The sequence below is a fragment of the Durio zibethinus genome, chromosome 16 (genome assembly GCF_047325235.1).
Source record: "Durio zibethinus cultivar Kanyao isolate XHJ-2024 chromosome 16, ASM4732523v1, whole genome shotgun sequence".
NCBI lineage: Eukaryota > Viridiplantae > Streptophyta > Magnoliopsida > Malvales > Malvaceae > Durio > Durio zibethinus.
This window is the reverse complement of record NC_143177.1, coordinates 23306672-23320151: the sequence shown is the minus strand read 5'-3', so window position 1 is coordinate 23320151 and position 13480 is coordinate 23306672. Positions and strand designations below refer to the sequence as shown.

The 13480-nt window shown below is 30.2% G+C and overlaps 2 protein-coding genes across 2 annotated transcripts; both read left to right on the top strand.

Annotated features, from left to right (window-relative positions):
• The first annotated feature begins 1898 nt into the window (after positions 1 to 1898).
• Positions 1899 to 2345, top strand: LOC111298402 (B3 domain-containing protein Os02g0764100-like). Its single transcript, XM_022893120.2, has 2 exons — positions 1899 to 2205; positions 2290 to 2345. The coding sequence occupies exons 1-2, from the start codon at positions 1899 to 1901 to the stop codon at positions 2343 to 2345; spliced, it is 363 nt and encodes a 120-aa protein (XP_022748855.2).
• Positions 2346 to 5227: 2882 nt separating this feature from the next.
• Positions 5228 to 6704, top strand: LOC149514455 (B3 domain-containing transcription factor NGA4-like). The gene has a single exon (XM_089745031.1). It carries the CDS (start codon positions 5370 to 5372, stop codon positions 5748 to 5750), a length of 381 nt encoding a protein of 126 aa, XP_089601157.1. The 5' UTR covers positions 5228 to 5369; the 3' UTR covers positions 5751 to 6704.
• Positions 6705 to 13480: the final 6776 nt, after the last annotated feature.

Here is a 13480-nt window from a genome sequence, read left to right as displayed (position 1 = left end):
TACTGTCAGTGTCAGCTCCTCCTCCGTCACTGAAGAAGATGAAGTGGTAGCTGCGACGGCGGCCTTTTTTTTTGATAAGTGCAAACTCCAAAAGAATCTCAGCTCAAGTAGGTGGCTTTCTGATTTCACTATCTTGAAAAGCGTTTTATTTATTTATCTTTGCGCATAAGAACCCAATAAGAAGAATGTAGAAAAAAACGATCGGTCATCGATTATTCATATTTTTGGGTCACCTTAGATGTTAGTGGCCCATTCTTCCATTTCTTTCTTTTTTGGGCTTTTATTTTTTTCCCACCAAATATTTTAATTTAATAATTGATGTATATGATTTTTTTATTTAAAAATAAAGTCCGAATCCCATTTCCCAAATTAAAAAAAAAAATACACGAGGATTACTAATAAGATTGTAAGCTGTAACATTCAGTCACAAACTACTAGTCCCAAATACTAAGTCAGGAACTTAACAATTCTTTCTACAACTAACACCTTAAGTTAGTTTTAGCATTTCAAAACACCTCTATCAAAATTGTATCATATTAAAAGAATTATGGTTTTCATATGGTAATATTAAGTTGCATGAAATTTAATTACTATTTTGACATTAATTATCTTTACACAGAGTAAATATGAGAATTTTTGCACATTAAGTAATAATATTAATGGTATTTTAAGTTTTTTTTTTTTATATAAATTTAGTGAGGATTTGAATTCTATTGCACTTTCAGTGTAATGTAGTTGAACTCATCGCACCATCAATTAAATCTAAATGCTAATTATAATGAGATTCATTCAGTATAAATTTTTTTTATAATTGTTTAATCATAACTACAATAACTTTTTTTTAATTGCATTTACAATAATAATTATTATTATTTTTAATTTCATTGTCCATCTAAATAAATCCTTAATGATCTTAATTATACTTAATTTAAAAGTCATTAGTTTAAAATTTTATTATTGTGCTTGTAATCTCTCTTTATTGAAAAATTCTATAATAATTGTAAAATAGGCAAAATAGGTGTAACTATCTAGTTAAGAATGAATCACTGAATCACTAATTTTAAGCCATAACCCATCACCAAATTGTCGTGACAAAGAAATATAGGGATTACAGGACCGGATTAGTAAATTCCTTACTATAGTGGTGTTTATAGGATTCCATATTTGATAGTAATTTTTTTTTTTTTTTGGATAAATGATGTTTACCTTGTTTTACAGGCAGAAACAACAACCTTTCCAATAGTAAAAGCAGTGACTAAATGATATATACATTGCTATAATCAAAACCAGGAGTCTGCTTCATAGTTCCGAATTGATTTCAATGCCCATAAAATTTAGCCTACAAACAAGAGCCAGGTGGAGTTTGGGTAGTTTGCAACATGCAAGAAAGAAAGAAGAAAGGTATCACGCGCGACACATCAAGTGAATCTGTCGTGCAACCAATAGATTGCTATTGATGCGAGCATATTCGTTTGAGAAGAATTTGCGTCACGACAAAGTTGTTTGAAGTGTGCTTTTCTTACAAAAGAAACGTTAAAATGGCAAAAGACAAAACATATTCTGATCAATGAAAAGAACTTGTAATAATTTAAACCTCTAATGGCAAGAAAAATTTTGTACTCGGTGGATCTTTAGTTCTTTTTTTCTTTTCATAGGCCCTACCAGTAGGCCTTTCTCTGAAAAATAAAGAAAAAGACACATCCAAAGTCTCAATCTCACGCAATCACATCTGTCAGGTTAGACCTCACACAACTCATATCTGTCAGTTTTAAGCCTTGGGCCTTCGAACTCCCAGACTTTTCTACCTCTATATATTTGTGCTCTAAAGTTCATCTTCTCTCGCAACTCTGTAAGTAAAAATTGACCAGCCGAGCAGCTCAAAGAAATCAAATTCAGTTATGGAAATTTTTACAAAAGTTCTCACAACCGCTGACGTTGAGAGAAGATTATCATCTCCAGATATCTGCGAACCTGCTTTACCTCGGTCCCAAGGGTGCCATGTAATGGTGTTGCAGGTTCAGGATGATACTGGAAACTTGTGGAACTTTGGTTACGAAATACAACCTGGGGTTCGCCCAAAACTGGTTCTTGTTTCCGGTTGGATCCAATTTATCCGAAGTAAGGGTCTCCGTAATGGTGATATTATCATTCTTTACAAGGAGGAAGGGGCACACTACAAAATTCGAGTGGAGAGGAGTGATAGTGGTACTTTAAGTTTTGTAAATAGAAAAAGTAACTTAGGCTCAAACTGATCCTTTTGATTTGTACTCTTGTTTATTTTGTGAGAAGAGAAGAGAATTTCTGAATCTTACATTGCTGAGAACCATTACGGTTCAGGGGTTTAGTTTATCTAAGTCTGCATAATAACTTCATAGTCATTCTTAATATCAATATTCTGGAGAAACCCATTTACAGTTTCCATTCTGATTTCTACATGAAAATTGTTGAATTCTTCCTTTTTTTTTTTGTGAGAGTAGCATTTTCAATGGGTCTTTAATAAATGGACTGGTATTTAACCATTAAAATACCTTAATCCTTCTACTGTCTTTGGTTAACGGGAAAAATTAGAAAAATCAAGCCAAAATAGGTGAAAACAAATAAAAAACCAAACCTTTTGGTTTAGTAAAATTCTCAGTGCAGAACTTGTTTTAGTTAGGTTTTTACCAAGAGTTCTTTTGTAGAATATCATTGTTGACGGTGACACTGACAGTGACAGATTCAGAATTTTTTAAAAATATTCATTTATATAATAATATATAATTATCAATAAATTTATTAATTTTATTTATGAAAATGAAATCCCACAAAAGCCGAATCCGTCAGTGTTCTAAAACCACGTGTCATATGAAAAAGTGAATTGCTTGCTCATGATTCTTGCGGATGGCAGATACCGTTCAAGCCAACAGCCAGATTGAGTACCGTAATAAAAGATACCACTTTCTTTAAATAGTGAAAGAGAAAAAACACAAAAAGACATAAAAGAAAGTGAATCAAAAAGTTGTTTTTGATCAGTCGTACTAGAATATTTCAAGCATCGCTCGACAACGACCGAATTAAAGGGTTGCTCGTAGGTTTGACTGCGGGTATCTTTAGGCCCACTACTGATATTAAAAGGTTACGATTCTTGACTTGTAAGTTGGACAAACCAAACCCCCCCCTCTTGTTTTACTATAATTATTATTATTATAGGTATTTATATTATGAACGGTATTTAAATTATAATAAAATATATAATGTAAAATTTGAATTTAAAATTTTTTTAATATAATATTTAAATTTTAAATTTATTAATTATTATGATATTTAAAAATTATCTATTCATCACATGATATAATTTAAAATTAATAGCATTAAAAATTTACAAAGGTTAAATATCATTTTTAAAGTTCAATTATAAGATTTGGAATTTTACTATAACTTATTAGTAACATTAATTTTTTTTTTTCTAAATACTTCTGTGATTTGAAAATTTTTTTGGGTTGCTGTTTCTGTTTTATTGGAACTATCACAATCTTAGTTAACTTTATCCATAAACAATAGTATTGTTTTCTATAGGAAATTTCCATGTAGTTTACTATTGTTTTGTTCATTATATAGCAATAGTGATAAATATTTTTATATTTTTTCTATATAAAAAAAAATGTTTCCCAACTTTTCGCCCACAACCAAACAGTTGGCGGCTCTGATTTCGATTCATTATTTCATTGTCAACTTTTAATACCGTTTCTTTGATTGATTGGCTTGTCGGATAGTTTCTTTGTCAATGTTACAATGTTAACAAGATTCCGGTCCGCAATCCGTACGTTGTCTGACATTCCAATGCATAATCCAATAACGCTTGTTTTATAGAATTAGATATGCCTTTGTCCTTTGCTATCATTTAAAACATTATTTATCAAAATACCTTTGGTTAAGTATAAATAAATATTGAATACTTGCCTAATTAAATTTAAGTATGAGTTTTGTTAGTAGTAGATATGATGATTTATGTACTCTTATAATATAAAATATTAAAATTTATATATATGTATAATATTTTATATAAAAATTACATTACATAATTCGTATCGATATAAAAATATAAAATATATTTTTTAGTTATATTAAACTCATATATAATTAATGTTAAAATTTTAAATTGTGTCATTTTTATATTTTATTTTTAATCGTATTCGTATTATATTATCATATTATGTTTTAAATTATCAAGTTTAAATGGTAATCATGTTGTTTGGATAATTTGTAAGCTTAATATAAATTGTTATTGAAACTTATTAATGTTTTGATCTAATAGTGAGAAAACCTTTTTTTTTTCTAATTAAAAAAAAAAGTACTTAAGGGTCCGTATAAATGAATTGTATACTACATTTTGTGAAGGGCATTTTCAAGTCGAAAAGATAATTTTTTAATTAAAATAATTAGTATATGTTAATGACAATCATAACTAAAAATATATTGACATCTATAAAATTTTGTTTTAATTAGAGAAACATGTGAACAGGTCATGACTCCAAAAAACATTTTTTACCCCATTCTTTTTTTTTTTTTAATTTTTTATTTAGTGGTAAGGGTTAAAACCCAATTCTAAAACATTAATTAGGGCCACCAAAACTAATATCTGTCCTTCATCCTCAATTTAATTCACTGTTTGACTCTCTCTTTAGTCATTGTCTGTTTTCGTCTGTGACTATGAAATATGGATAAAAAAAAATCAAATTGAGAGAGGGATGATTAAAATGAGAAACAGAATCTGTTATCTATAATGTTAGTGATTGGTACTGTTGGTATATGGCCGATGAAAAGGACGCACGGACTAGAAAAAGGGGAGTATGAATTCTAAAAAAAAATAGAAAGTACATTGAAAAATCATGTTCATGTCGTATTCTAGGATCTGGGGATCCTCTAATTGTTGCTATAGAACATTCTTTCCAGGCCGGCTTCTAGTTAGAAACCTCGGATGGCATTTCATATCTCATCTTATCTATTCTGGGCCCATAATAATAAAACCTGTTTGGTTCACAATACTTTGATAAAGGGACACTGGTATAAACAACCTATCAAGTATTAATTACTAGAATCAACGGGATTGAAAATTGAAATGCAAAAGATCTCTCCATCAATCCATCTAGATCCAACCAGCCATCAAGCACGTTCATGGTTTGTATTATCCATTAATTAACTTTGAAGCTTCTTGGGAATTTAGTGTTCTATTTGGTGATTGTGACTACACTTGAACTTGAAAAAGGTTTGTACATTTTCTTAGAACTGCATTGAAATGGGAAACCAGCTGTCGATCACCTATAAATTGTTAATAAGTTTAACATGTCATTGGCAAACTCCGAGAACTCGGTTCACTATAAGCCTGTCAAATGCAGTCGACTCAGGGTGAACTAGTAGTACCGGAGCTTTGCTCGAAGATATTAACCTCAACTGATGTGACGGTTAGGCTCTCATTTCCAACTGCTGCAATGAGGGAACATTATTTCAGACTCGAGGAAGGGACTCAGTCACTGGATTTTCAAGTCATGGACAAGAATAGGAAGTTCTGGACCTTTCGCCTCCACACTAGGAAGAATGACGGTCACCCAAAGCCTGTCCTCACTAGAGGATGGATTGACTTTGTGAAACATAAGGATCTCAGAGTGGGAGACAAGGTGATTTTCCATGTGCATGAAAACGGGGATCAGCTTGGGATCCGGGTACAGAGAAACATAAAGTTACTCGGTCAAGAACATTGGGCTGATCTCTAGAGCTTGATTTGGCGACAATACGATCAAAAATTGAAGTGAAGAATGGTATAATTTCCATTCCCCACCTATAGGTATTAAAAGGTCTTCGTTTTTAGTGCAATTATAATGGTCCTAGCTTTCATCATTCTATAGTATTTTACTAGTTTGCTTATTGTGTCCACCGTCCAGTACTCTATAGCCAGATTCTTGTTGATCTCCAAGTTTGAATTAATCTGTGATATATACATGGTGTATTTGTCAGGTTATTGTTGACCTCGCTCTATGTAATATACATAAAATATGATGTATTTGGTGTTGTTACAAATTAAAACTATTTAGTTTCAGGCTTTCATTCATGATTAGCCAATCAATTGTGATTGGTTTTCCTTTATATACCCTTATCTGGGATTAGGTTTTGATACATTGATTCTTGCTGATCAACCTGCTTATGGTTGGTATAGAGTTTATGTATTGTTCACTAACATATATCTCTGATTCCCGAATCTGCTGGGATATAGAGAGGACGGTGGCAGGTGCAGTCTGATTCTTTCATTTCGGTTATTAGGAAATTGCAGACGAAGGATTCTGAACTCTCTCTATATAAATTTCTGGCCATGCTGTGAGTTTGCTGATCAAACATACGTGTTAATTTGAGATTGCACAGCTAGCCATGTATGAGCAAAAAGGGAGCTGCTGTTTATGAGTGTTTAATTTGTTGCATCGTTCGACAGAATGATGAGATCACATACGACAGGGTTCTGTCGGTGGGTTGGCTTGAATTTGCTCAACGAAAGGATCTGACTTAAACACAACGATAAGGTCATTTTTCACGAGGAGATAGACAATGATAAAGCTACTCTAAAAATTGAAGTGAAGAGAAAATTCAGATTATTCAGCCAGGATATTTGGCTGAAATTCCCTGACTGCTGTTAGGCCGTGTGATGGCTCTCCTTTGCATTCTTTACTCTGTGTTGAACGACCCTTAATTTGATTCAAGGTAAAACCCTTGTTATTTTTTTCAATAATTGAACTTGTCGGGATTTTTTGAACAAAAAAAACTTGTCAGGATTTGAACTGAAACAAATAATTCAATATCAATAGATCACGTAATTGTTGGCCAATAGACCATGTGACTATTGTCAAACTCTTGTTAATTTTAAACTAAGAGTTTGTACCTTTGGCAATTTAACAAACTTGATTTTACTGCAAATTAACCCAATGACCAAACAACTTCCCTCTTCTTTCTTCTCTTTGGCCAATTGCTGTGCCAATTTCATTTGGACAGAGTTTCCACACTTATATATAATCGGTGCCAAACAATTTTGGATCGGATAACTAAGATATTTTTTTATTAGACAAAATCAATTTAATTTTCCAATTAAAAAAATTATGATTGTTTATCAAGTGAAATGTTGCATATTTGTTCATTAAGTAAAGAGTTATGCTTATTCGTCAGTGAAATGTTTTGTTCATTTGTCAAGTGTTGTGTCCTATGATCAAAGAAAATTTTTTTCACCAATTATTTAGATAATGTCATCTCATTAATAAAATGAATTAAATGATATTATTTTATTAATAAATAAGTTTTTTTTTAAATATTAATTTTTGTATATTTATTTTAATAATTGATATTTACTTTTTAATGAGGTAACACAATCAGAGTTGGATCTAGGGTGGGGGCAATGGCCCTTACTAAAATCTTGAAATTTGAATATTTTTGTTAGTAAAAGACCCCAAATATAAATAATTTTTGTATTTTTCCCCTACTAAAGTTTTAAAATAACAAGTTGGATTATTAGAAATAAACTCAATTGTTAATTTTTTGTTTTTTTACCACTACTAAATGTAAAAATAAAATAAGAATGGATCTTTTATAATATTGAAATTTATATGAATGTATTAACAAAATAAAAAAAGTAATTGGATAAGTTAATCATTCAAAATATAAATATAAATATAAAATTTATCTTTTAACAATATTTATTGATCTTGTTAGAATGGCTTTTTAATAGGTTACAACACATGTTATGTCATATCATGTTTAATCTAACTTGATTGATAAACTTGTTAATCGTATGGTATTATATCCATTTGGTAAATATATTTGTGTATATGTTTAAATCTTTAATTTGTTTATTCAATTGTCATATTTATGTTTATTTATATAAGTTTTAATATTCTTTCTTAACGGGATACAATTAATAATTTTTATATAAAAATGATATTTTTTTAATATTTTATAATTTTTAAAAATATTTTTATTATTTTATATTACTAAAAATATTTGACATTATATTTTACTGATAGTCATTTTAGGTTACAATAGTTTGTAAAGACATATTGCCTAATAATTTGCCCTCACTAGCCATAAAACTTGGATCCAAACCTAAACATAATTTGATTTATTGATAATGTATAGAGTTTATGCACTAATAGTATATCAAATATAAACTCTTAAAAAAAAATCTACTTAAAATTTTTTTGAAGCTTAATTTTTTTTTATCTTAAGGTGTGTGTCATAACGTCTAGATCCGAAAATCTATCACTAGACATTGACTTGAAGGAGTCGCCATCAATCTTTTTTATCTAGGTACGATTGGTCACCTAAAGAATCTATCCTTTTAAGGAACACCTAAGCCTATGGGTCCCTAAAAGAATAGGTTCAGGTCTACTAATCAGAACAGGGTTAGAGAGTATGGTTACGTGTGAGGAAGGTTATAGCACCCTCACAACGCCCATCAAAAGATTGTACCAGCTTAATTTTGTGTTATCTAATAAGCCTTAAAAATTTACTAAGTAATTAATTATTAAAAATTATTCTTAATTGACTCTAATACTTTTAGCAAAAAATTGAAAAAATTTTCTCACCTCAAGAGTATGCAGTGAGACTACTGTTTCACTTGCAGAGGCTTTATCATCGGATTATTTAACATTAAAGAAAATTCAAGAAACAAAAAGGAAAAGAAATAAAATGAAAGAAAAAAAAATGATTCAGCTTTAGATATGAATATTGTTCTCTTCAAAAACTCATGGCTTTTGTACAAAAAAATTAATACTTTCAACTTTTCCTAAAAAGAAGACCTTTTTTAGAAAATTATTTTCAAAAAAAATTGATACTTTCAACTTTTCCTCAAAAATATTTTTTTGGAATTTTATTTTAAAAAAATTATTAAAAAATAAAACAATAAAATAAAAATAAAAATAAAATAAGGAATATTAAATAATTCAAATCTAATAAATAAATAAATAAATAAATAAGAAAAAAAACCTTTGGAACAGCTCGGCTCGGCTTAAGACAAAAAAGACGGCTCGAAGATGCTGCTCGGGGAAGTCGGCTCGACTCCAGGGATAGGCTAGCATGCGGGTTAACGAATCGGATCGCGATCGGGTTGGGTTAGCCCAAACAAAAACATGCGGATCTTGGTAATGTATTAACACTAAAATAATGTCGTTTTGGGCAGGTATAAAAGGTAAAGAACGAGTTTTTTTTTTTTTCAGATGCGCCTTCCCCTTCTCTCTCTTCCCCTCAGTTTTCTCTTCTTTCTCTTTCTACCCCAAGAATCAACCCAAAATCCGGTTGAATTTTCATCGAATTCTGAAAAATAACGTCGAAAACTTTAAAATTGGCCAAAAAACTTATTGAAAAATTTTAGGTTCATCGAAAAATTTCGTCGGATTTTGGAAAATTTTTGAAAATTTTTCAGAAAAACTTCAAAAAAAAATCTTCTAAAAATCCTAAACTGCCTCTAAACACCTTTTGTTTTTGTTTCCTCTCTGTTGTGTTTTTCTCCATATCTGTGTGTGTGTTTTCGTATATGTTTCAGCACCCATTTACAGGGATTGATCAGAAGAGTTTCTGATCAATCTCAATTTCTTCTAGGATTAGGATTCATTCTTTGAATCCAATTCAAACTCTTTCAATCCCCTGATTCATGGCAGAACCTCTCTTCTAGAACCAAGAATCAAAATTAAGATCGGATAAACCAACAAAAAATGATAATAATAATAATAATAATAATAATAATAATAATAATAATAATAATAATAATAGATAAATATAAAAAATATTAAAAGATAAATAAAAATAATAAAAATAGATAAATATAAAAAATATACATTAATAGATAAATAATAAAAAATATATTACTAAATAATAAAAATGTATATATATTAATAGATAAATAAAAAATATTAATAGATAAATAATAATAAAAAATATATTTATAAATAGATAAAAATAAAAAATAAAAATAAACAAATGGGCTTACCTATTTGGATCAAGCCCAATTGATCCGATCCTGGACCAAATTAGGTATCTACAGCTGTCCCTCTTTACACATTTTTTATGAAACAGAAATTACGCAAAGACATAGACATCCATTCAAGACTCCACTAAACCTTTTTTTTTTCATTTTTTTAATGTTAAAATTTTGATCAAAGCTCCTCTAAGCAGAGGCTCAACGACTTTGAGAAACATAAATAAAGCTCCTTTAATCAGAGGCATCATAACTTTGAAAAATAAATGGCTCTTCTAATCAGAGGCTCAATAACTTTGGAAAAAAATGGCTCCTCTAATCAGATGCTCAACGACTTTTGAAAAATAAATGGCTCCTCTAATTAGAAGCACCACAACTTTGAAAAAGTAAATGCTCATTGACGATCATGTCCAAATGAGTTAAAAATCATATTTGAAGGAATAATAGGAGATTATACCCAAAGGTTTTACAAATCAATCCTGATACCGAGAGATATCCTATTTCAAGGATTAGAAACTTACCTGATAAGCTTTTTTCAAATTTAAAAATTTCTTCACATCTGTCTTCTTTATGTGGGATTTTGGAATACCCTTACTTTTTGAATTTATGCATTATATTTTCTTGAATGTAGTATATGTTATGAAATGCATGTGAAATTCAATGCATGCTATGCAAATGTTGGCTAATTAATTCCTATTCAATTGTGGTACTCAAGTTTTTCAAGCTCTTTTCTTAGGTCTCGAACCATTGATTCTTTAAAGACCAAGTTACGTCATTCTTCTAAGATCGAGCCAGCGTAACTCTAAATCATCTCTTCCATTTAGTTCTCACATTCTTTCTGTAAAAAAATCCCTTTTCAAATTCAATGTCCTTATTAGAAACTGAACATCTCAATTCTGTTTTTATCACTCTTGATTTCTTCAATGTAATGTAAAAATCTTTCATGCCATTATTCATTTATTAATCATTATTTCAAACTCAAAAAGTAAGAATGCATTTGCACATTTTTTCCATTGTAAGATATTAAGAAGAAAAGAATAAGAATGGTTGGAAAATAGTCAACAGAAAAGGCACACAAAGAGTGAAATAGAATGTATTTTATTAGCCAAAATGTTGACAAACTTTGGTCAAGAAAGAATTACAAGGATAAGTATGGGGAGTTAATACCCAAAAATGAACAATCGGACAATCATGATAACACATCTCAAAGTTTTTCTGAAAACCCAACCATCTGATGCACTTAACAACTTAGAGCTCCTCTGAATTTGCTAGCCTCCATGCTAACGAATTTTTAAATTTGATGCTGTATTCTCTTTATCTAAGTTACCTTTTCAGGTTTTCAATTTAGATAAACCCCCTATGACTCAAACCACCTTTTAGGGTTTTCGTCTTAAGTCCTCTTTTTTCATTCACTTTTTTTCCTTATTTTTTTTTTCATTTTCTTTTTTTTACATTTTTTTCATTTTATTTTTTCATTTTTTTTTCAAGCATAGTACTTCTTCATAGCATCAAAATTTATAAGATGAGGTAATCATTTCCATCCATCTCAATCAGTATTAGTGCTCTACCTGAGAAAGCCCGTTTCACCACATACGGTCATTACCAATTCGGAGTCTATTTTTCTTTATTATCGTGCTGGGTTGAGAGAATTCTCTTCAAGACTAACTCTTCTTCTCGAAAGCAACGGGGTCAAACTTTTTATCATGAGCCCTCATCATTCTTCTTTGATATAGCTGACCATGACACAATGCAGTCAATCTTTTTTTTTTATGAAATTTAACTGTTCATAGCGTTCTCAAATCCATTCAGCTTCTTTCAATTCAACTTCTTTTAGAATCCTTAAGGATGAGATTTTTACTTCCACTGGTAGTATAGCTTTTATCCCATAGATAAAAAAAAATGGGATTGTCCCAGTAGAGGTGCGCACTAACGTTCGATATGCATGTAGTGCAAATGGTAACTTTTCATGCCAATCTTTATAAGTCTTAATCATCTTCTCAAGAATTCTTTTGATATTCTTGTTAGCTGCCTCAACTGTCTCATTCATTTTTGAAAGATAGGGTACCGAGTTATAATGCTTAATCTTATATTGAGCACATATTTCTTGCATTATCTTACTATTTAGATTTTTGACATTGTCTGAAATAATTCTCTCCAAAAGTTCATATCTACAGATGATCTCTTTTTTTATGAACTTGTAAACTATAAATCATTTTACATTTACATATGATGCTGTCTCCACCCATTTTGTGAAGTAATCTATCATCACAAAAATAAACCTATGCCCATTAGAAGCCTTTGGGGTGATAAGGCTAATGACATCAATGCCGCACATTGAGAATGACCAAGGTGGTGCCAAAACATATAAAGTAAATGGTAGAGTATGGATCTTATCAGCATATATTTGGTATTTATGGCATTTATGAGCATAGTCAATGCAATCATTCTCTATTGTCAGCCAGTAGTATCCTGCTCTCATGATCTATCTCACCATCATATGTTCACTGGCATATGTCTCACATATTTTATCATGCACTTTTTCAATGATTTTCTTTGCTTTAGCCTTACTTACGCATCTTAATAATACTTGATCATGACTTTTTTTGTACATAAAATCCTCATATAGGAAAAAATTCATAGCTAATCTTCGGATGACCCTTTTATCATTATTTATTACTTGAACTGGGTATTGCTGATCCTTAATATACTATAAGATATCATAATACCAGGGTTTCCCATCTTCATCTTCTTCTACATTGGAGCAATGAGCTGGCATATCTTTAACATCTAGGCTGATGGGTTGAATGTCAGTATTATCAAATAATTTGAATCATTACAGTCAGAGTAGCCAAGGCATCGATAATCAGATTCTCTTCTCGAGGTAAATGGTCAAACTGAATATCTTCAAATTACTTTATCAACTCTAAAATATACTTATGATATGGAACAAATTTTGAATCTCTCATATCTCATTCTTCTTTCAACTAATATATAACTAGAGCTGAGTCCTCAAACACTTTTAATGCTTTCACTCTTTTATCTATAACAGCTTGTAAACCCATGACGCATACCTCATATTCAGCAATATTATTTATGTAATTAAAATTTAACCTCACTGTTACAGGATAATATTGTTCTTTTAGAGAGATCAGAATCACCCCAATTCTATGTCCTAAGGCATTGACAGCTTCATCAAAATACATTCTCTAACATTTTTCTTTATGCTTCTCTTTCTCCAGTTGAAAAATGGTCATTAGATCTTTATCAGGAAATTCTAATCTTATTGGTTCATATTCTTCAGTAGCACGATCTGCAAAGAACTCCGCTATAGCACTTTTTTTTTTACCTTTTGGTTTACATATATAATATCATATTTCGAAAGCATTACTTACTATCTAGCAATTCTTTCAGACAAGAAGACTTCTTAAATATGTATTTAATTGGATCCAATTTTGCTATGAGCCATGTGGTATGATAGAGCATATACTATATGAG

Coding starts and splice junctions, on each gene's coding strand:
- LOC111298402 (XM_022893120.2), top strand. CDS start 1,899: ATGGAAATTTTTACAAAAGTTCTCACAACCGCTGACGTTGAGAGAAGA. Junction 2,206..2,289: donor AGTGGAGAGGAGTGATAGTG/GTACTTTAAGTT, acceptor TTTTGTGAGAAG/AGAAGAGAATTTCTGAATCT.
- LOC149514455 (XM_089745031.1), top strand. CDS start 5,370: ATGCAGTCGACTCAGGGTGAACTAGTAGTACCGGAGCTTTGCTCGAAG.